The 24,342-nt window shown below is 39.4% G+C and overlaps 1 protein-coding gene across 1 annotated transcript; it reads left to right on the top strand.

Moving 5' to 3' along the window:
* Positions 1 to 1,962: 1,962 nt before the first annotated feature.
* Positions 1,963 to 19,058, top strand: slc17a6b (solute carrier family 17 member 6b). Its single transcript, XM_056384645.1, has 12 exons — positions 1,963 to 2,650; positions 4,232 to 4,487; positions 5,411 to 5,529; positions 7,833 to 7,947; positions 9,330 to 9,417; positions 9,534 to 9,620; positions 10,106 to 10,248; positions 10,438 to 10,587; positions 11,556 to 11,688; positions 12,041 to 12,151; positions 13,816 to 13,943; positions 15,143 to 19,058. Exons 1-12 carry the CDS (start codon positions 2,577 to 2,579, stop codon positions 15,482 to 15,484), a joined length of 1,746 nt encoding a protein of 581 aa, XP_056240620.1. The 5' UTR covers positions 1,963 to 2,576; the 3' UTR covers positions 15,485 to 19,058.
* The last annotated feature ends 5,284 nt before the right edge of the window (positions 19,059 to 24,342 follow it).

Below are 24,342 nucleotides of genomic sequence, written 5' to 3'. Positions count from 1 at the left end.
CACTTATCAATTTACACTCATATATCTGCCCCATACTGACTGAGATGTCTTTGAGATGTTTCTTCACCTTGATTGGAGCACACCTGTGGTAAATTCAGCTGATTGGACATGATTCATAAATCACACACCTGTCTATATAAAGTCTCACTGATGGCAATCCATATCAGAGCAAAAACCAAGCCATGAGGCAGAAGGATCTGCCTGCAGAGCTCAGAAACAGGATTGTGTCAAGGCACAGGTCAGTGGAAGGCTCCATAATTCTTCAATGGAAGAAGGCCTTGGTAAGAGAGGTGACCAAGAGCCTGATAGTCACTCTGGGCTCTGGAGATCCTGTGTGGAGATGGGGGAAAAAACTTCTTCCAGACATGACGCTTAGAATTGAAGCCAAACAGTTCAATCTCGGTTTCATCAGATCAGAGAATCTTGTTTCTCCCAGTCTGAGAGTACTTTAGAAGCTTTATCTGCCATAAAGCCCAGATCGGTGGAGTGCTGCAGTGATGGTTGTCCCTATGGAAGCTTCTCCCATCTCCACACATGATCTCTGGAGCTCAGTCAGAGTGACCATCAGGTTTTTGGTCATCAGTCCTGGTTGTTCCAAACTTTCAGGAGCTAAATTTCAAGTGTCATGGCAAAGCGTATATTACTTATAATACTACTTATACTTTAATACATATGTCAATATGATATTTCAGTTTCTCCTTTTTAATAAATTTGCAAACATTTCTTAAATTGTTTTTGCTTTGCCATTGTAAGGTATTGAGTTCAGATTGATGAGGAAAAGGGTTTTAGCATAAGGCAACAACATATGTAACAAATTGTGAAAAACTCAAGCAGTCTGAAGACTTTTCTGAATGCACTTGTAACCGCAGAGAAACTTTACTGCTTCAGCAGATGGATGTGAAAACACTAAGGAAATGGACGCTTTGTAGTGTCCAACTGTGCACACACACCATTGTCCACAGCGAAGGTCAAACATCGCAGTGAAGTAACAATATACAAAACTTATCTTATAGTTGAGGGGGGAAAAAATATTTAAAAAAAATATATAAAAACATACATATAGCGTAAATAAAAAGAAAATAAATGATAACAGAGTAATTTAGTACCAATCAACTCACAATAATTACACAAAAAAGAAGAAAAAAACCCATGTAATTGTGTTTAAGGTTCGCATCTTAATGTTTCAGTAAACCTCAGTGTCATAAGTGACCACCAGGTGGCGGCCAATACCCACAAATAACGAGAAAGGCACTGATCGCTTTTCTCCCATCTCTTCTATCTTTTAATCACACATCTAAGATCTACCTTAAAATTAGAGATATTATGATTAGTATTATTATAATTATTATTATGAATAGCCTAGTAGTAGCAGTCGTGGTAGTAAAGTAATAGTAGGGTAGTAGGGTGGTAGTAGTAGTAGTAGTAGTAGTAGTAGTAGTAGTAGTAGTAGCAGGTTGTTATAACATGCATTTTTTATTATTTGGCTAAATTTGGTCTGTAGAGGAACAGGTATCACGTGAGGCTACATCAACATTTAAAAAAACGTTTACAAAATTGTGTTCATGCTTCTGTGGGAGGATGTGGTTTGTCGGGGGGATAAAAATCGGGGAGACGCTTAAATTATTGATGGATCTCTACATTGAGGAGAGGAGTCTGTTGGGGGGGGGGGGGGTCTACTCCTGCTCATTTGGTTTCCATAGCACCGCCCTCGTGAGAGCTGCAGCTTTCATATATGGGGTTACTGTGCTGTTTTTCTTTTTGTTTTTTTTTTAAACGTTTTTACGCATAAAATCGAAATAATAAAATTAAATAATGGAAGTAGAATTGTATTATGCTATTATTTAAGTTTTGAAATAAGCGACGCATTGAAGTGCAAAACATTTCCCTCCCTCTTTCTCCCACCTCCCGTAGTGTTTTATGAAATTACTAATAGAAATAGAGTCATGTGTGTCCATTAGCATGTTATATTTTGACTCTGGCCTTCATTTGCGCTGAGCAGCTGGCCAGATGTGTGAAAGCGGAGCAGCTGTCGCTGACCTCGGTGCTGAACACGACGTCAGATGAACCTGCGCTCACCACAGGAGACACGATACAGCCTCACTCCCTCTTTGATTTATTGAAGCTACTTCAAACAACCACTTCTGCTTTCTAAACTTGAGAGCTTTTTTTTTCATCTTTCCATTCATTCTCTCTCCCTCTCTCTCTTTTTTGTCTCGGACACTGATCCATATCGGTCGACGACGCTGATTTTCAGTTTCACTCCTTTTCCTTTTCGTCGTGATGGCACTCGGCGCAGCTACTGTACTCCAGGCAGGGGATGAGTTGGTGGTGGATGAAGGCGCACAGCTCGTTTGATTCCTATTGTGTAGGCTACACCGAGGTGTTTTTGCTTCAGCGCTCTCATTGTGAAAATTAGAGTGGTTTGTTGGATCGTCGCCTCCCTGGGCTCAGATTTAGTTAGAAGTTTGTTCGTTGTTTTCCTTGAAGCCGCTGCAGTCGGCCATCCCGCGCCGTAACATGACGATTAAGCAGTAAAATAATATTGAAGAAAACAGGCCTACACACAGAAACTGGATATGGAGTCAGTGAGGACCAGAGCTGCGGCGGGGGTGAAGGAATTTGCGGGGAAGACCCTGGGTCATATGTACAGGTAAGGACAGGCATTTATTTTTCATCTTGATTGGCGCGTGTGAATTACCTGATCTTTACAATTGCATTATTTGCATGATGGATTTGAACTAGACACGAGCCACGGTGATGTGTGGGTGTGAAGGCCACCTAAAACTGTTTTACAACTTACAGGGATCTCTGGTCACGCCTCTACAAGTGAGAAGAAAATTATGCAATCAAGTGTGTGTGTGTGTGTGTGTGTGTGTGTGTGTGTGTGTGTGTGTCTGTGCAGTCGTGATGGCAGGGGTTTGGATGAACCTAGATGCCACTGTATGAAAACGTGCACGCAGTCAGTCCTTCCTGATGCAGGGGCCCGGACGTGAATCTCATTAGCAGACAGGTTATACAGCATTTACAGGCCGCGCGCGAATCTTTTTGGGGTTCATTCATAATTTATGAAACATTTCATATTATCCTTAAAGGCCAGTGACGCACGCATGTTAATAAACCTACACAGCCCGTGTCCCATATTAATTTCAAACCATCACTTTCTTCTTTTCACTCGAGATGATACTGATGAGTTTGTGCATCTGCAGCTGAATGAATGAAATGTTAGACTTCCAGCTATATTTAGATTATTCCCTTGTGAATTTATCGACCATGTTCAATTCAAACATTTTGGGGCATTTCCTGTGTGTAATTTCTCCAAATCTGCAGGAGTTACAGTAAAACTGTATCAGATTTATATCAGATCAGGCAACATTTGATTGTCATGGGGTTTTAAGAAAAATGCATTTTTTGAGGCGTCAGGCCTTTGATTTCATTGCCAGTCCTGCATCTATTTACATTTTATTCGATCATTTTCTGCCCTTTTTGAATCAGCCTCGAAGTTTCTCAGTCGTTTGCAATTTAAATGATTGGGGTTTTTGTCATTTTGCATCCTTCATTTGGACAAACAACGCGTGGTGGATAAATGTGACTTTCCTGAGAAAAAAAAAAAAAAAAAGGACTGAGGGATGCCCACAGACGTGTGTCTGGAGGCTGGAGCTGCTGCTTGGTCCCGTGAATGCTAATTAGTGTGAAAAGTGAGTGGGCTGCTGCAATGCGGTACAGTCAGGGACACGCTCGCCTCTTTTCAGCTATACAGGCTTTGTTTGTTTCTTCGCTGTTTTTCTCTCATCGTGTTGTTTTCTTAAACGCAAATCTATGAACTTATTTGGTTTGAAATCGTCGCCCATGTCTCTTTGAATCATCTAATTGAAGCTCATAGATATGACGCTTCTCAGTGTGACAGACGAAAATGTTCAGTAAGAAAACAAAGTGTAGAGGCCTCTCCACCCTCCCTGCTATGGGCTGTTATTATGTTGATTCTGCAACAACTGCTTCCTGCACTTTCTTGACTGGAATCACAAACAAACCACAACAAACCACCCAAGATCCAAGTATCCAGCCAATAATAGAAGAGTCATACACAGTGGAAATAAATAAATGGGCCTTCTGAGAAATATATTCCACTAGAGGAGGAATTATGCATTTATTTTTCGAGCATCGTCATCTCATATGATGTTGTTTTATTTGGGGAATGAGTATAGACAGTGTTGTCCTCACCTGGCTGTTGCAGGGTGATAGAGAGGAAACAGAAAACCGGGGAGGTAATCGAGCTGACGGAGGATGGGCGGCCCCGAGAGGCCGCGGAGAAGAAACCCCCGCTGTGCGACTGCAAGTGCTTCGGTCTGCCCCGCCGCTACATCATCGCCATCATGAGCGGCCTTGGTTTCTGCATCTCCTTCGGTATCCGGTGTAACCTGGGCGTGGCCATAGTGGGCATGGTCAACAACAGCACCATCCACCAGAACGGCAAGATCATCATCAAAGAGGTGTGGCAACGGCAGCGAGAGCCCCTGACGTAAAAAACAACGCAGGCTGCATGCCTCACGAGCCAAGACACCCCATTCTTATATTATCAAGGAAAGGATAGGGAGTGAGGGGAGAATGAATTTCTCCACACATGAGAAAGTCTACAGGATATGCAAGGGCCTACTGCCATATCAGGCCATGCAATAATTCCCCAAATCATTACTGACCCCCCAATAATTATGACTGAACGTATTTTTTCAAAAAATTAAGTGGACATTTGTAAGATTTCTATTCCTATTTAAACAGGCCTGCACCTTTAATCTTTAATGAACTATATATGATCACGTTTTATAATGTCAGCCTTATAGGCCCATCATGTAGGCCTAATTATAAATAGATTCAGAGTCAAATCCTGTATCCTGAGTTTAAAGCCTAAAACATGCAGAAACATGAACAGCTGACAATAATCTAAAATACATTTCCCTAAAAGCACATGCTTGCAGAAAGAGCCAATGTGTGCCAGGTTAAAAAAGCATACTCAGCTTTCAAATGACGTCTCAATAAGTGAATCCATAATATACCATATATATTTCTAAATATGAATTCTGCAATTATGTCTTTGCGTTTTTAGTGTTAATCAAATAATCATCTACACCCATTTTGAGCAGCTATTTACTTCTCACACAGCCTCTCCGTATATTTTCTGTGACATTACAGAACAGATGAATCACTGGTGATCAGATCTGTCATCTCATTGAAATAAACCGTTGCAGGCCTTTAATAAACAGGCCTGCCTTTAGACCAGCCCCTTCAGACAATAATGTTTTTTTTTTCGTTTATCTCCCGATTGAAAGCCAAAAGAAATGCATAGTCATATATTCAACCCCAGTGTTACGTTCTTTTTTTTGTTATTATTGGTGTTGTTTTCCATGTTATCTACCAGAAAGCCAAGTTCAACTGGGATCCAGAGACGGTGGGAATGATTCACGGATCTTTTTTCTGGGGCTACATCGTGACACAAATCCCGGGAGGATACATATCCTCCAGGCTGGCAGCAAACAGGTAGGCGGCACTCACCCTGAATTACCATAAACACAACACAGCTCCATCCATTTCCGCAGATGAAACCCCGTGATATTTTATGATTTTTGGCCTATTAAACGAAATTACTGAACAGTTGGCGCGACTCTCCTCTCCTCTCACTTTCATTGTGTTTTCTCTTTCTTTAAAAATAGATAGGAAACGAAACTGAACACATGGGGACTGGAATTAATTCAGTTAACACAACAAAAAAATCTGAGTAAAACAGCAAAGGCAAGATATAGATAAAAAACAAATGTTATATGAATTGTTCGGATCAGCAATTCACGGTTATAGGCTGAGCATCGCTACATACAGGCAGCAGACAGTCAGCTGCTCTGAAGTGATGCAGGGCTGCAGGCACGGCACCGGGCTGGCAGCCTCGCAGCTCCTGGTGTCAGGGCCTCCTGCCACCTGTTAATGAGCTCCCCGGGGGGAGCCGGGTTTAATCTGCCGCTCTCTCGGGGCATGGACACCAGACCCTGTCTTGTCGCCAAAGGCTTTTATTCACATGAGCACTGCCAACGCATAAAGTCATTATAATTACGTTATAGCTTCCAGACAGTAGGCCATACAATAACACAAAGGCGCATTTTAGGGATTGAATGTTGATATATAGACTGCTATAGCTATAGCTACATTGCTCATGTAGGATCTTAGGCTACTGGTAACACAATGACACACACACACACACACACACACACACACACACACACACACACACACAATATATAAAGGCAAAAATGCAGTAGAGGCCTAAATCTTGAGCACGCTTTTACAAATGTAGCTTTATACAAAACAAATATTAGGCTTACCTAATAATAATTAGTGCATCCAGGACAGCCAATTATGAATTTACCTGCTGTAGCCGCATTTAATGTAGGCATCCCTTAAGAAAAAACATTTTACATTTTCTCAATCCCTGCCTCTGCACCGCGCCCCTGTTGATTGACACAAGGAGGCATTCGAATCAATTGGTCTCGTGCCCAACAGTAGTCTCAACCGGATTAGGGCTTGCCCCCCGCGTGCAGATGATAGGGGCGGGAGAGACGTGACAGAAATGAGAAATAGCTCGGTGTTTATGGATGGCCTGGTCCTCCCTGCGCCCGATGTCTCTGGCTCAGCTGCTTCTTTACGATAAAAAATGTTCTTCTTTTAGGATACTTAATTGAAAAAAAGAAAGATTTTTAACAACTATAACCTGCATGAATCATTTTTTCTCACAGATCATTAGCAAAGTCATTATAAATAAATAAAGTAGGCCTAATTGCAAAAAATGTGATAAGTAGTAAATCTTCTATTTTCCTCAAATTCAATGTCAAATCAAACTCAAATGTCGTTTTTCATGAAAAACATATTTCTTGAAGGGTAACCGACGTGAAAATGGTTGCTAGGCGACACATACAATCATTGTGACCGTTACAAGGGCGTTGCTTGCGCTCTTCTATGGTGCTGTGACGATTACTCTTTACAATACAGAGATTTTACATGTGACGCGTTTGTTTTTTTTTTTTCCAAAAAGAGATAAGGACAAAGAGGACACTTTGGCCTTTTATGTAAAAATATGGATTGACTATGTTTCACAGATATTTTCACTGATGGTAGCAGTAACTGCTCAAATCAAGTATAACTTGCAAAAATCAGAGCGTAAAATACACAAGTAAGAGTCATGCATTCATGCAGATTGGCCCATTGCAGAATAACATATAGGCTATTATTATTTGATTTAAATTATTGATGCATCAGTGTATAAATATCATTTTAATTCAAATGTTAAATGTAGGGCTAATCTCATAACTATTTTATATACTAGGCTACTTCTAGGTATCATAATCTATAATAATCCATCATAATTCATTTGTTGATTATGTTTTTTTTCAATAATGTGAATCTGTAAAGTAACTAGTAACTACAGCTGTAAAATAAATGTATTTGAGTAAAAAAAATTCCTCCTAAAATGTCATAAAATGAAACTACTCAAATTTAAGTACTGTATCTCAAAACTGTACCTAAGTAAGCTACAGTACATTAATAAACGTACCTAGTTACTTTCCACAACTAGATATTTTCAGTGAAGAGTGCAATCACAAATCCTCAAGGCCAACAATACGTTAATATTTTCCTAAAAAACAAAAGGTAGGCTATATTTCATCTCATGTGATATTTCAGTGCAGTGTTCCTTGCCACCATACCACCAAACCTAAAATACATAAATAAATGCAGTTGAAATGACTATAAGGGGAGGTGCTAAATGCTATGTTTAAAATGCTTTTTATCATTTTCAGGGTATTTGGTGCAGCCATTGTCCTAACCTCGACTCTCAACATGTTCATTCCCTCGGCTGCGCGATTCCATTATGGGTGTGTCATTTTTGTCAGGATATTACAAGGGCTGGTAGAGGTAAGAGACTGTTAACATCCAAAGGTGTGGTATTTTTGAACCTTTCTTCCCTTTAATAAAAACTATAGTGTGTGAAGTAAATACAAAACAGCATTTATTCTCACCATTAACAGAACACAAAGGTTACACATGTCTGATGTGGGTTTCTGTTCTCATGGCTATGAATAACTGGGGATTTGTAGTGATACACTAGACAAAGGGGCTTATGGCAAATTTTACTCCAAAGCCAAAGGCACTGTAGTACCGTGCACCGAATATTCAGCCAGTAGAAATATGAGATGAGCTGTATTGATCCAGTCCACTATAGCTGAGTGTTTGTGGGATAGTCCAGTTAATTTTTTACTGTCACACATTATATCCTGGATACACAGCAGCAAAGTGCTTGTATACAGATTGATGAAAAGAAACATGCTGATGTGCAAAAGCACATCAATCCTCTGGCTGTGTAGTGGAACAAGACACCCTGCTGTATAATAAATCTTGGCATGTTCAATTAAATTTGTCTATCATAGTGAAAAATACATAAACACGATACTACTGTTTTTCGATATGCAAATATTATAATATAATATAATATATAAGAGATATTATAAGAGATAATGACATTTTAAGATAAAGAATTATTTAGAAGATCCCCTTTTAGGAGAGGGGGAGGTCTGGCTGAGGCTTTTCAATCTTATTTCAATGTTTTCAGGCAATTAGTGAGAAACGCTTAATCATAATGGGAAATAAGTCTTCCATCAGTAGCAGCCTAGCATCATATAACATGCTGCAGCTCGTTTTAATTGGAAGAAAAAACAATAGTTCTTATACATCTTGTGGAGACTGAATAAAAGCAATCTAATATTATAATCTAATATTTCGTCCAATAAAGACTGGTGGCACTGCACTGCTCTCCTCAATAGCCCATGCAGATTGTATTTCACACCAGCATAGTTTGTTCAAATTAGTGACTGATGAACATTTAATAGCTGCAGGGCAGCTTTGCTCCATGAACAGCTCACGAGGTCCTCTTTGCTCAGTTTGTTTATGTTAATTACAAGGGTGTAAATGTTAATTTTTATTACTTATTATATGTATTTTGAGAACATTATTTACTTAGGGCAATACTGTGTTGGGTGCAAATTATTGCACCACCTATACATTTATATTAACATATTGGTAAGTTGAATTTAAATCATCCCATTGGCTCCTGGGAAGACATATGACATGAGCATTGTCCACTCTCACTGAATGCACATTTCCAAAACAAACCGTTCGTATCCAGAAGACTGAGCGCTCAGAATAATTGGCCAAAGAACATGTTTTTTTCTCTTGCAAACCATTTTTGCATGTTTCTTCACTCTGAATTGATACAGTCTGTTGCTCTGTGATGTGTTTAGGGAGTGACCTACCCGGCCTGTCATGGCATCTGGAGTAAGTGGGCTCCTCCGCTGGAGCGGAGTCGTCTGGCCACCATATCATTCTGTGGTAAATACTCCCTGTTGGCCTTTATAGATTGGGTACAGAATTGATGTGTTGCATGTTACGATGTTGGTTAAGTTTGAGCTTCCAAGCTTTGACTCCTTCATCTCACTGTCTGTCAGGCTCCTACGCTGGTGCTGTGATAGCAATGCCTCTTGCCGGGATCCTGGTTCAGTATTCAGGCTGGTCCTCAGTGTTCTATGTCTATGGTAAGATTGATCGGTGAGGACACGCATGTGATACATGTGTGTATTATTGCGCAGGGGAATAGGAGATGAGGTGTAATTCTTTGGTAAGAAGATGACAAAAAAAAGTACATACGATATATACAGTATTTATACATCAACAATATGTTGAAAAGAATTTGTCTGAAGTGTTTTTGAGCTCGGTTTAAACCTTAAGAGTTTGACAGTGAGAGAGTCCAGTGAAAGTCAAATGGATTTATCCAGGCAGACTGTGTATTGATCCCCCCCCCCAATGTTTTGGTGTGTCAATAAATAATCCCAGATCTTTCTCTCTGGACTGAATACAGTTAGCTTTCCTGTCTGGGTTTTATTCTCTCGGGCATTTTGGAAAGATCAGGCTATCAAACACCGTGTGTATGTGTGTGTGCTTACCGATGAGGTCAAAATTAGCTGCAGTACTTCATCTATAATTATTAAATTCTGACATGTAATCTGTCTGTGATTTGCAGGATGTTTTGGCATTTTCTGGTATATGTTCTGGATCCTTGTGTCTTATGAGAGCCCTGCTGAACATCCGACTATTACTGATGAGGAACGCTGCTACATTGAGGAGAGCATTGGAGAGAGTGCCCAGCTAGCGGGTCCTTCTGAGGTGAGGACACAGCCTCCTGATAACTACACTTGAACAATAAATATATATGTTTTTCAATCCTTTGGTACAAGAGATACCAACACAATACAAAATTACACTACCATCAGTCATTTCCACCATCTCCTGTCTTTTATCTGAGAGACACAACAGGCTATGTAAAATCTAATCCTTTGTGATGATCTGTTCCAGAAATTCAAGACCCCCTGGAAGAAGTTCTTCACCTCTATGCCTGTCTATGCAATCATTGTGGCCAACTTCTGCAGGAGCTGGACCTTCTACCTGCTGCTAATCAGCCAACCTGCTTATTTTGAGGAAGTGTTTGGCTTTGAGATAAGCAAGGTGAACTTACAATACAAGTCAGTAGACAAGTGGCAAATGTGGAGCATGGATTGTGCGATCCATAAAATTCAAATGATATGGAAAAAACACCACAGTAGCGTTCGCGTGCTGAGCATGCAACACTTCAAAATCAATGTCAGTGCGACTGTGTTTCCTAAAACAGCCTAGGAAGATCAGCAGTTAATAAAGTAACACCAGGTATACACTAACTCTGCTAACTATAATACAACACATTAAATGTCACAATTTCTGTTTAGTATTGTACACAGTCCCTTAAAGCCTCTTGAAGCTTGGTTTCATACTACCGTCTGCCATTTTAGATGAGTGTTTGAATTCTGTGTGAAATTAACCACGACATGGTCCTCAGCCTTAACAGTAGAACAAAAAATGTTGTGTCCATGAGACATACACTACTTTCTGCTAAAAATCTCACAATTCAACTCATCACATTTCATAGCTGCAAAATGAACGGTTGGCCGACACTGTACTTGTCAGTGATGACACAAAGTGATGATGATTCACTAGTGTCTGAAATGTGCATTTACTGCTCACTACAGAGTAAATTATTTTGTAAATTATTGAGTTTTTTGGAGAGTAGTGAATGAGGGAATTATTTTATTGTCCCTGATTCAAATGTCACTAAATCATGGTGAATGAAAAACCTTTTTCTATCTGAGTCCTGACCACTTAAAACCAGTGAGAGCAGCACAGAGAAAAATACAAATACAGCACTCTCTCATTTGAAAGAACCAAAACTGTCCTAACTTTTGCAGATTATTTTATGTCCATGTAGGAAGAAGCTGATTAAAAAATGATTGTTAGAACCTTTATAATAAAAATAAAAATAGATGAAATAGTTTTAAACTTGCAACATCTGTAGTTTGAAAATAATTTTATTGTTTATTGTTGCCTTAAAAAACTTTGTTGTGCTGCAGATTATTCAGTTAATTTTCTGTATGTGGTTGCAGGTCGGCATACTGTCTGCCCTCCCCCATTTGGTGATGACTATCATTGTGCCCATCGGCGGCCAACTGGCCGACTACCTGCGCACCAGGAACATCGTGACAACTACCACTGTCAGGAAAATGATGAACTGTGGAGGTGAGAAGTCGGAGCTGAGAATCAGTTTCCACACCTTCTCTCTGCACTGTTACAGGGTGTTATTCTCATGGTGTTGGATCCATTCTGTTCTTTTTTCAGTCACTCTTCACTGCCAGATGGGTTTAAGAGATGCTCCTGTTTGTATTTTTGTAAAAATCCATCTGTTCAATTCTTGTACACAAGTTGAGTTGATGATTGTGACTGCGCATTGATTTCGTATCCGTCACTGACGTAATTGAGTGCAGACCATGTATCATGCTTAATTCAATTGGCACCGCCATGACCAACAGCCCGTGGGTTTGTGTGTTTTTGTGCGTTTGTGTGTGTGTGACCTGCTGTCTCTCTCTGTTAGGATTTGGCATGGAGGCCACATTGCTGCTGGTGGTAGGATATTCCCACAGCAAAGGGGTGGCCATCTCCTTCCTGGTGCTGGCAGTGGGCTTCAGTGGATTTGCTATATCAGGTTAGTACAAGTAAAACACACATTATCAGCTCATTCAGAATGTAAGTTAAGTACAATTTAGGATATAATGTACTGTAGCTGAAACGATGTGATCACTGTTAGTGGGCAGTTTTACTGGATTTAATGTAGTGGGCCTCTGTATAGTTTTCACAACAGAGGGGCAAGAGGATTTGGTCTTAAAGAGAAGGTTAATAAGCCACATTTGAATGGGATATATACATATGAATATGTAGAATACCTTTCACAACAACAGTTTACTGAACTGTTTCTTGGTGTGATTTTCAATTTGTAAATAAAGTGAACAATGAAATTCAGAAGTGTAGTTAAAGAAACGCTCTTATTTCCTTTCTTACTGAGATGAAAAGATTTATATCACTCTTATATAAACATGAGGCTACAGCCAGGAGATGGTTAGCATAGCTTCACTGTAAAGACGGGGAACGGGGAAAGAGCCTGTAGCTGTCCAGAGGTTTGAAAAAAAACAACAAGAAAAACAAAACAAAACCAAACAAAACCAAACAAAAAAACAGAAATTGTAAAGCTCACTAATTAACACACTGCAACTTCTTTAAGTCACAGAAAGTTGTTGTGGTATTATGGGGGTGTCGTGTGCTGGAACATTTCTTGGCCGGAGGCACTGACTTCCAAGAAGACCTCTCTTACCTTTGGACAGAGCCAAGCTAGCAGTTTCCCTCTTCTCCCTGTCTTTATGCTAAGCTAAGATAAGCTAATCATCTCCTGGCTCCAGCATATTAACTGTAGAGACATCAGAGTGGTATCGATCTTTTCGTCTTACTCTTGACAAGAAAGAGAAAAATATTTCCCAAAATGTCAAACTACTCCTATAATTTAGCAGTTGATAACAGACTGTTGCTGTGTCATTGCAGTTGTTTTTCATTTAGTAATTTATTATTTATTTATTTGACCACTGGCTCACCTGTGAGTATTATTATATTATGATATTATAACAAACGTTTAAATGTATTTGAAATTCCGTACAGTTTTGTCAACGTCCCGAGCACCGGTGTGTTTGCTGTTATTTGATAATATGATGTTGCAGATGCATGTATTGCTCTAGAGTGCTATTTTTCCAAATTTTTCACATCATTCAAATAATACCAGCACCGAGCTTAATCAAACTTAGCTGTGCCGCTAAACACTTCTTTATAACATCATTTTTCAGATATCAATCATGCCACATTTTCACTTGCTGGCAAAATCAACCTTTCACCTTCCTGCTGCCGTTTATTCAACAGATCTTTTATGTTTATGCTTGGCTACAGAGGATGCAGAGGTCTGTGACTGAGAGCAAAATCAGTTTCTTGCCCGTTGTTCTTGAGCCTTCTCCTGGAGTGTTTAATAATTCAGTGCTAGCTGTCCTGGGGGATTTGCCGGGCAGCCGGCAGCTCGGCGAGGACACTTACTCATTCAGCCAGTCCGAGTGGGGGAGGAGGAAGATGTGTGGCAAGTTACTGCCCATTACTCCAACACGATAGTCACCACTTGCGCTGCTTTTATCCACAACTATGCCCTCAATCTGTTGCTCTTAATACTTACTTACACGGTCACAGTGTTTCCTTCTTTTGTCATAATTCACATGGTAAATTTTATCAACAATATTTTAATGTAACCCTTTTTTTCTTTCTTTTTTTTTAATCCACTAGGTTTTAACGTCAATCACTTGGACATTGCTCCACGTTATGCCAGTATCCTAATGGGCATCTCTAATGGTGTGGGTACCCTGTCTGGGATGGTGTGCCCACTGATTGTTGGTGCTATGACAAAGAATAAGGTAAGGGCTTTTTCCCCTTCAGGCTCCAAACATTACAAACATAATAAAGAGCCTCTCATTTCATATGTGAGCAATAAGTCTTAAAGGAGATCTAAATAAATGGGCAACACTTTATTTTAATTATTTGTAAGCAATATATACAGTATACATTGTTTAATACACAGTTTGTAAACTATAATGTAGCTGTAAGCAGATCTAAGTGTTCATTAATGTACTTGAAAACAACTATAAGTCTTCCTGTGAAGCATCCAAGTCTTCATAATTGCTGACAAATTCTGTTCTTTAAAAATGACCATATAGCTACAAACAACTACATTACATTGTGTTATAAATCATATATTAAATGTTTATGTTATGAATGTCAAATACGTTAGTTGTTCCCACGAAGGCTCATCAATAAGTGCATTTATTGTTTTCAGCAGCACTTTTATCTGTCTGGTCAATGCGTACTCCCTCTATGTTGAACTATACTAGATTGTATAGACATTTTAACAGTTCATAATAGGTAACACGCGCTTGTTGATTTTGGGACCCGATGCACTAACAATACATGGAGAACATTATAAATTTCAGTGACTGTAAAGCTTTATTCATTTTTTAATAAAAATTTCCAACCTAAGTTAAGCTTGACTTATGGTATCATAATATTAGATTAGTGCCTAGTGTAGTTGTTGCAGATGTTAAAAATATGCAATTATATAGGCTACATGCATTATTCATTTAGCCTATGAATTATAGATGAATTTAATCCTTTAACATATAGTTTCTGCTTTTGTTTAGTCTCAAGAAGCTTGAATGTTGTTAATATATCATCTTATTCCAAACTGTGTGATAGTACTGTATGTACTCTGTATCAGCTTTTCTAAAACAGCTGGGAACTGTAGTTTTTAAAGCAATTTACTCAAACAGGAGGATAATGTGCATTTGTTGGGGACTATTTTCAGCTGCGTATTAACACACATTTATTGCACTGGTGAGTATTTGCAGCCACAGGACAGTATGTGTTCATGATAATGAAGGAACATGTCACCCAGTCCAATGGTGTGGCTGCTTTTAACCAGTTTTGCACAATAGTGTCTAAAGCACACAAGCAATCCTTGTTAGCAGGATCAATTCATTATTGTTTTAAGTTATTTTCATGGGATTTGTTGATGACAAGAAAAATGAATAGTTTTTCTATGTTTTCATCTGCTTTTCAGACTCGAGAGGAGTGGCAGTATGTGTTCCTGATTGCCTCCCTGGTGCATTATGGGGGCGTGATCTTCTATGGGCTCTTTGCTTCGGGGGAAAAACAGCCGTGGGCTGACCCAGAGCTGACCAGTGAGGAGAAGTGTGGCTTCATCGATGAGGACGAGCTGGCAGAAGAGACAGGCGACATTACTCAGAGTTATGGTGCTTTTGGAGGTCCAGCTAAGACGTACGGCGCGACCACGCAGGTAAATGGAGGCTGGGCTGCCGGCTGGGAGAAGACAGAGGAGTACGTCCAAGAAGAAGCACAGGGAGGAGGCTACGGATACAGGCAGGATGAGGGATACTCCTAGACCAAACATGCATTCACTGACATGAGTAGACTTCATTTCCTGAGTGTGCTTCAGTTTAGTCATGAAAAATATCAACAAACGAGAAACAAGAAAACTACAATCCATTGTTGTATTGTTTGCACAAATTCTAAAAAGAAAATCTAAAAAATGATCAACCTACTGTAAAAATTACTCAAATATATAGAAAATTTAAAGATATTTGATTAATAGAGGTGTAACACATATCAAATTGGCAGTATGTAAATGTATTATTATGCATATTGATAATAGATATATTTATTTGGAGTGCAATCGTGTGTAGACGTGAACATTTTCATCCCCATCAGCCAAGGCTTCCTGTCCACACTGAAGCCTGTAGGGTTACATAGAAGCTGTCCATCAGAGCCAGCTCCTTATTTATAAAAATTAACTGTTACAGTCCGACGTCCTACAAGCCAGCCATTACAGTGTATGAATATGTCACTGCACAGCATTGTAAACAGAAACTAGACACTCTGTTGATATAGATTGTACTGTATCTCTCCTGAATGCACTCAGAGTAGTGTGACCTCTTAATGCACAATATGATGATTTTTGTTTTCTTATCCACGGCTTCTTGTGTGTGTAACTTTAAGTCCTTGACATGTAAGTGACCTGCTGTAGAGATTTGATTTGAGAGTGGCGTAACGACTTGTGATGACTGTTTGGTTACACTTTGCTATATGTGATCCATTTTGTACCTCTGCCATTAAGAGTTTCAGTTCAGCATTTAGCGACCCGCCACATTTCAGCAGTGTAGTGCAGGAGTAAAGCCATTCTCATTATCATACTCCACATTCCTGTTAAGCCACAAAAAGTCTAGTTGTACCAATGCATTGTTGAAAGACTTGTCTTAAATAAAACATATGAAAGAGATATATGAAGGAAAAAAATAACATAAGAATAAATAAATAAATGCAGAAAGACAATTAAATACATAAATACATTTTGGTAAAGAAAAATACTATTTCTGTACATTAATCTCGTCTTTCTCCCCCCCTCTTCCTCCTCTCCCCCCCATTTCTCTCCTCTTTACTCGGCCAGGCGGGACATGTTAAGTCTGACAGAATCGGACTCAGGGTGGGCGCAATCAGGGTGTTGGGGGTTAAAAGGGAGATACTCCTGTCCACTGTCACCAAGTGGTTTGCTCGTGGAGGGAGCTGTTGGGTTTCTCTCTATAATATTGTAAGTTTACTCTGTAAAGTGCCTTGAGATAATGTATTATAAGATTTGGCACTATATAAATAAAACTGAATTAAGTTAAAGAACCTCACTTAAGCTAAGTGGCTAGTAGCTAGCTAAAAGCAAAGAATCTGTGTACCAGTCAAGTCAAGGCACCCAATCGATTACACCACTATAACCAGTCTGGTGTTAGACTGAGGTAGGACCTCCTACCTAATTAACATACAGACCCATAAATAAATAAATGAAGAGAAATCTAGAAATCCACCAATAAATAAATGAGTAAATACATAAATGATTATATAAATGCAGAAATACAGAAATGAATAAATAAATAAATGTAGTTTTCAATATCAAAATGTATTTATTTATTAATTCATACTTATGTAATTTTTTGTCCTTCATAGAGATAACTATAGGTGCAAAGAGTAAAGATGTGTAAGAGTTTAAAGATAAAAATTCAATATTGTTCGAGAAGAGATTCATGGTCATACACGACCTTAAGAAGAGTTTGTGCAATAAAGACTGAGAAATTACAGACCAGCCGATATGTTTAAAATATTTACATGATAAAAGGGATAGGTGTGTAATTTTTAATGTTAAAGCTCCTGAAAACTAAGTATTTCTCTATAACATCCAATATTTGAATACATACAATAACTCTGCTCATTCTGCTTCATCAGGACTTTGTGGGTTTGGTTTGAACAAATTTGACTGACAGTGACAAAACCCATCAACCATGAAATCAGATGTAAATGTTACTAAACTCAGCTGAGCCCCGCCCACTGTGAACCAGTGAATAGAATAAAAAATGAATGAATGAAATGAAATTATGAAATAACCAAAACTGCTAACTTAAGCAGAAATTGGTTAAAGTGAAAAGCTGAGAAAATACGTTTTCAGGGCCTTTAAAGCTAAAGGGATAAGACTTAAAAATGTCAAATGACATTGTAGAAGCTAAAGTGAACATTCCTAAACAAGTATTTGAATGTTTACATTTATCTATACTTTGCATAGAGTTCACCAAAACAGGATTTACAGTTATTGAAAAGATACACTACGAAAGGCAATCGCAAATGTGTGCAATTTGGACAGCCATTTGTCCATTTCCATTACAGAACAGAACTGATGAGACATTTCATGAACTAATGTATAATGTAATGACCTGTCTTCACCGAATGAAAAGTGTTTCAGGCTCCTCAATGGGAGGAACCAAGTGAACACGTCCTATCTTCAGGATCTGTTTTGTTCTCATTCTGCACTTACACTGACTGACAAGGTCTGAAGGGGCCGATTTGGTTAATTTTTCACTGTCTGTGGAGACTTTAAGTCAGCACTTCACAATATAGATGTGCGTGGATGTGTATTTATGCATGGAACAAAGTGAAATTTGTAGTATGTCCTTTTGTTTTTGTTTCCTTTTCTTTCAAACTTCTTTGTCTTTGTCTCAGAAACTGTTACTGATGCTTCAATTTCTTTGCACAATTAACCAAAGGTGAAGAGCAGAGCTGGGTTTTAGCTGGAAGTCACATATTTTTAAAGGTAGTACAGACCATCAGCAGCAAAGTTTCAGCTTACGGACCCCCAGTGTGCAGGTGGCACCAAACATTACTCAGTGTACAAAGCAATAAATCCATAGTAACAGTTCTGGTCAAACGTCATGAACAGTCATTATGTAACTGTTTTTTATGCATTTGTTCAAAAGTCGTGTTTTTTGTGATAACAAATGTAGAAAATAAACACTTAAAGAAAAAAAAGCATTGAAATATACTGTATGTATGAAAATATAGTAATAGAGTCCAACACAAACGTCTTTGACAACAAGAAAGTGCAAGGAGTTTGTGACAGGGCTGCTCACCAGATGAGAATGATAAAACGAGCTCCGTCTGAGAGGCGGGCGCTCGTCTTCATGTTTCTGTTTTGGTCCACATGGAGTTTGTGTCTCTCTCTCTCTCTCTCTCTCTCTCTCTCTCTCTCTCTCTCTCTCTCTCTCTCCTCTCTCTCTCTCTCTCTCTCTCTCTCCCTCTCTCCCTCTCTCCCTCCCCCTCTCTCTCTCAGGTTTTAGTTTGATTTTCATGTTTATCATTAAGTGGCTGGACCCTCGTTGCCCTACTTAACCACACGTACCTCCTCCTCCCTCTGTACACCCCTGATTTCATTGTAACAAGATTCATCGAAGTTATGGATGAAACTTAACCAAGTGATTCAACATTTTCAAAAATGAAAAATGTGCAACCTGAAGTAGTTAAAAGTTTCCTGTTTTTGTGCCTCTGAAGTGTGATTCTATGGCTTCTGTTGCTGTGTAAATTGAGAGGTTTGTTGATGTCAACATGAAATACTCTATATCCTTTTTGATAAAAAAAAAGCAAACAAATCTGTGTGTGTCCTGAGTATTTGTATTGGCAACAAAGGAGAACCATTCAAGAAACTAGTCTGTACTGAAGAATATGACAAATTATGTATTTACGTGTTGTTATTAACATTTAACACACATGGTGAAGCAAAGAGTTGATTTCATTATCAGTGATCCACAAAAAAAGCTAATGCCATAAAATAGCAATATGGCCAAGTGCAATATCCAAATCGTAGGAGCTGCAAAATACGTTACCCTGCACTTTGTGGTAAACATGACAGATTTCATATGCTAATTATATGCAGGATGTAAAAATTTTCATTTATGAGGCCTGATTTCCAAAGCATGCATTATGTTGCATCTCAATTGGTTGTTTCTCTATCATATATTGTGAAATAGTATGTCGGGAAAATTCACAACATACAATAAGAATTTAATTTACTTAAAAAAAAAAAAAATATATGGGATCAGTGTGTAAGATAATTACAGTGGGGTTTTCAGTAGACTGAGTCTTAGCTGTTCCACCAAGGCCACAGGAAGTGCAGAGTTAATGGCTGCCCTCCTTCGCTGTCGGTGAAATCAATAGGGTAAGTCCCGAGTGTTCGGCTGGACCTATTGACTGTTCTAACCTCTTAATGGAGATGAGAGGGAGGAGGAGCACTTACTGAGCTATTTGGAGGTGTTATTTCGATTTAGGAGCCGACCCCTACCTCCACCAACAAAGCTTCGGTGCTCAGTTCTCACAGATGGTCATCAGAGGAGATACCACCAAACAAAACACTACACCTGAGCCTGAGTAAAGATAAATTATATTTGTTTCTTTCATGTAAATGAATCATTGAGATAAAAGTTTTTTTGGGTGATGGGTCCTCTTTTTGTATATCCTATAGTCTGGACACATCCTTCGGGCAGGAGTTGCACTGACCCAAGAGTGATGTTTATCAATTGTCTTTTCCTGTATCATTATTATCAATGTCAGTATCACTCCATATCCTATTTTTCAGTTTTCATAACTATTATGTTGCATATGTAGTGCACTCTGGGAATTTCTTTTGGTCTAGTATGCCTCAGCAGAGCGCTGTCGATGGGTCAGGTTAAGTTCAGTACAACAAATTTTTTCAACAAAATAATAATTTTTATCTCATAAATCTTCACATATCACACCTCAAAATGTGCCATATACAAAATGGTTGAGAAAAGCATTAAGCATCAAAGAAAGACTTGGCCGAGAGGGCAGCCTTCTTTAGTTATGTCTTCTGACTAATTGTGCTCACTGTTCTACTACAAGAAAAACATCTACTTCCTGTTATGACAGCACAGTCATGAATGAAGGATTAAAACTAAGATCCAACAATAATGATTACAAGGCGTCCTGTTACATGGGATTATTTACACACAGCCAACGATATAGTGTTGATATCAGGGCTGATAAATATGATGCAAAAAATACACCTTTACCTCAGAAAATGTTTTTGGCTACACAAAGTGTCCACAAGGTCAGTGTCTAATTCATAAAAGCCACTGGTTGATGTGTTACTTCAAGTGATCCAGAAGTGATCCAGAGAGGAAATATTCAAGTCCTCCTTTACTCAGAAATGTTTTTCACTAATTGTTACTTCACTTGGATTGTCAACCTGAATAATGTTTGTACACAGTTTGACACTTGAAGGCTGTTTTCATATTCATCTGCTAAAGGGGGAATGTTTCTCTGTGCTCGCCTAAAATCTGCATTTAACGAGTACATTTTTAAGCAGGACTTTTTGACGTCAGTTTGGAAACCACCAATCGTGGTCCAGTATGCAACTTACACAAGTGTCACATACATACACACACACACACACACACACACACACAGATAATTGTCAAGCAGGAGAAAATCGTCTTTCTACTCATAATTCCAATTTTGTAGAAAAGCTAAACAATACACAAATTCCTATTTGATGTAAAGTATTTTTATACATATTAAACATGTCTAAAAAGGGTCTTTAAATAATTTACAAAATGCTATAGATATATATAATTCATAAATATTAATGTAGGATCAAGGGTATAAGATAATGACAAATTGCATAATTTAACACATACAGCAGACGTCTCATATCCTCTGTATTTGAACCTTGATGTCTGTTTCTTAAAGTCGTTTTGTATGGATTCCTGCACTGTGCAGAGCGGTGTTAGTAAAGTAAAATTCAGACTGCATTTTCTTTCCTAACATCACTGACGTCAAACAGCTCTGCAGGAGCTCTGAAAAGCCCAAGGTGACACAGAGATCAGTGTTTGATTGATGCACAACTTCTGCATCAGGTGATATTAAAAACATGCTCTGTGTCCCTCATCCTCTGTCTGTCTGTCTGTGTGTGTGTGTGTGTGTGTGTGTGTGTGTGTGTGTGTGTGTTGTGTGTGTGTGTGTGTGTGTGTGTGTGTGTGTGTGTGTGTGTGTGTGTGTTATTGTGACTCTTGTCCCGGCTCAGCTCATTGCTTTTGTTAATTTGACAGGCTCAATAAACGTGTCACCAACCACCCCTAAATGGTGTTTTCGCACAGTCAACCAGCCAGAACCGTCATCCTGTCTGCGTGCAAGTGAGGGAGGTGACCCATAACCCTTTCTGACCATCAATCCACCAATTATACAAAACTTGCCACTGTGTCTCCCCAGCAAAATAGGTTTAAAAAATTTTTTAAAAATCATCCATTCTACCGGCGTATCTATCTGCAAGTCTTTGAGCGGGAAGACGTCATCCAGCAGCTCTTTCAAAGTTCTCTTGAGTTTTAATGTTTTCATTTGCATCATATATATATATATATATAAATACAGCATGTGGGCGTGCGTGTCTGACAGCATGGATGCTAAATTGAGAGAATGCGTGCGCATATGTTCAGCATCTTAAATGGCTGTTCAAATGTGGGTAGGGGGCAGGTGCTGCTACAGCCTCAAGGGAGCTGAGGGGAGGAGGGTTGAGGGGAGTGGAAGTAGATGCCAAAATCACTCTTTAATGACTCGGGGGGGCTGCGCTCATGTTGTGCTGGGGGCCCCTGAGATCCTATGTGGCTCATAAATAAGCTCCTGATTTGCACAATGTGCCTCCAGCACCTCTGAGCTGGTCACAGGATGATGAGAAGGGATGTCTTTGGATAGGATATCGATTTAAGGCCGAGATGGATACATGAAGATCACTTTCGGCTTGAATTAATTAATGATAGGAATTATTATCCCAAAAGTGTCACAAACAGAACATTTACACTGCGTTAGCCTGGCTTGTTCTAAATCTCACAAATAATTTGAATCTTTCAGGATCACTTTTTAATTACAACTGCAAACAAAACACAGCTTGTTTTGGTATTAATACTGTCTTAACTTTGTGTAGCTTCTACTGGAGTCACATACATCCACACGTGAGCTGTCCATGGTGCTCAATGAAGGATCACTGCGTAACACGACTACAGGCGTGTTCACTGAGCTGTGCATAGATATGCGAAATGCAGATAAAACACAGCATAGCGTCACAGTACTCAAGACCTTAAATGATCCTCTATGTTCTATACATCGCACTTCTATATTAATGCTGGATAACACGCCCGCCACCCCCACCCGCCCACCCTCACAACAGGCTCTGGATCAGTGCCGATTGGCTCAGAAAACAGCAGCAGGATCCTCCTCCTGCACGAGTCAGGAAGCATGATTGGTTGCACATGCCAGCCTTCAAGCACTATCAGCACAGCTGGTATATATTTAGCTGCCCGCCCCACCACCACCCCCAACACCACCCAGCCCATCAACCACCTTTCCCCCCTCCCACCCTCCTCCTTCTCTCCACATACACAGCCACCACCTTGTAAGGAAGTGCGTCATAGGCTTGTCAAGGGGGAGCCTCTGGGGCGAGGCACTCTAATATTAGGAAGTCAGAAACTCTCCTTCATCAGGCCTCCTTCAAGATCACACACTCACACACACATACATACATATACACGCGCACAGAAAGACACTTAAAACACGACATTATGATGCAAGATTATGTACACAGAGCTGGAATCCGTGCAGATATAGGCATGTACACACTGCACATGGTGGCAGACAAAATGTTCTTTCTTTGGTCTTTGTCTTTAAGAATGAAGGTATTCCAAAGGTAAATAGATGGAAAAAGAAATGGAAAATAATTTCTTTTTTTCAAGAGGATGAAATGAGCCGTCATCCTAAAATACACTGCTGGTTCTATGACAAATTCCTCCATTATTCAGAGTAAAGCATATTTTATGTCTGGAGAGATACAAGGAAGCTTGTGTAAACGGTCTTTTAGGAGCATCTGAGGATTTCATATTAAAGTTTGTTTATTTAATTTATTCATTTATTGGTTTAATTTTGTTTTTCTAAAACAAAAATTACTTGTTGCTGATAAAAACAGAGCAGAGTTTACAGTATGATGACGAGGATTAAAACATTGGGAACATGGAGAGGAAGGACAGGAAGCCTTTTTCTCTCAATTAATGCAGCTAAAGCACCTGAACTGAAGTGTGTGTGTGTGTGTGTGTGCGCCAGTAGTTCTTTATTCAGGCTCGTCTCTTAATGCCCTATCACCAGATGGGAGCTAGCAGTAGGTGTGTGTGTGTGTTTGTGTGTGTGTGTGTGTGTGTGTGTATGAATGTATGTGTGTGGGAGTCCGGTTAGGAGGGGGGTATTTCCCAAAATCCACGCATCAGGCCTCCTTTTGTCCTCTTGCCTGTCACCGATGGCTTCACAGTGGGGTGACACACACACTCCAAATCTCATTAAAAAGTGAGAGATGCGGGGGGGGGGGGGGGGGGGGGATGGGTGCTTTCATGTCTAATAGGACTGGAGGAAGCATAATAACTTGGTGCAAGCAATGTTGTTTTATATTATCACTACATTCACATTCTGTAATTGACTTTAATTGTAGCTTTAACAGAATATCATATTAATAAAATAAGGAGAACCGGACATTTCAACATAGACTTGGTAAACCACACGTTTACAGACACACACTTCCTTTGATGCTTTATTGATTTCATGCTGCTGCTGATACTTGTCCATCTGATTTCATTAGTCACAGTGATGTGACACATCCGATAGAGAGGTCTCGAAGTGGAGCAATAATACAAGAACAACACTATCACCGCCTGCCCTTTTAGAGAGATGGCTCAGTTCACGCTCCTGCCTGCAAGAGCTGACTGTGATTAATCCATTTTCTACAACTGTGTTAAATAATCACGGACCCGTCCAAAAAAAAACGCCTTCAACAATTTTAATCTTAAAAACAGGCCTTTTATTATATCACGTTAAACCATTTAC

This window comes from Seriola aureovittata, chromosome 1 (assembly GCF_021018895.1).
Source record: "Seriola aureovittata isolate HTS-2021-v1 ecotype China chromosome 1, ASM2101889v1, whole genome shotgun sequence".
NCBI lineage: Eukaryota > Metazoa > Chordata > Actinopteri > Carangiformes > Carangidae > Seriola > Seriola aureovittata.
The sequence above is the reverse complement of the archived record's forward strand: the minus strand, read 5'-3'. Positions and strand labels throughout refer to the sequence as shown.

Excerpts from the sequence above, each read along its gene's own strand:
- slc17a6b (XM_056384645.1), top strand. The coding sequence starts at position 2,577 with ATGGAGTCAGTGAGGACCAGAGCTGCGGCGGGGGTGAAGGAATTTGCG. Across the intron at positions 4,488-5,410 it reads GCAAGATCATCATCAAAGAG|AAAGCCAAGTTCAACTGGGA; the intron begins GTGTGGCAACGG and ends GTTATCTACCAG. Across the intron at positions 9,418-9,533 it reads GGCCACCATATCATTCTGTG|GCTCCTACGCTGGTGCTGTG; the intron begins GTAAATACTCCC and ends ACTGTCTGTCAG.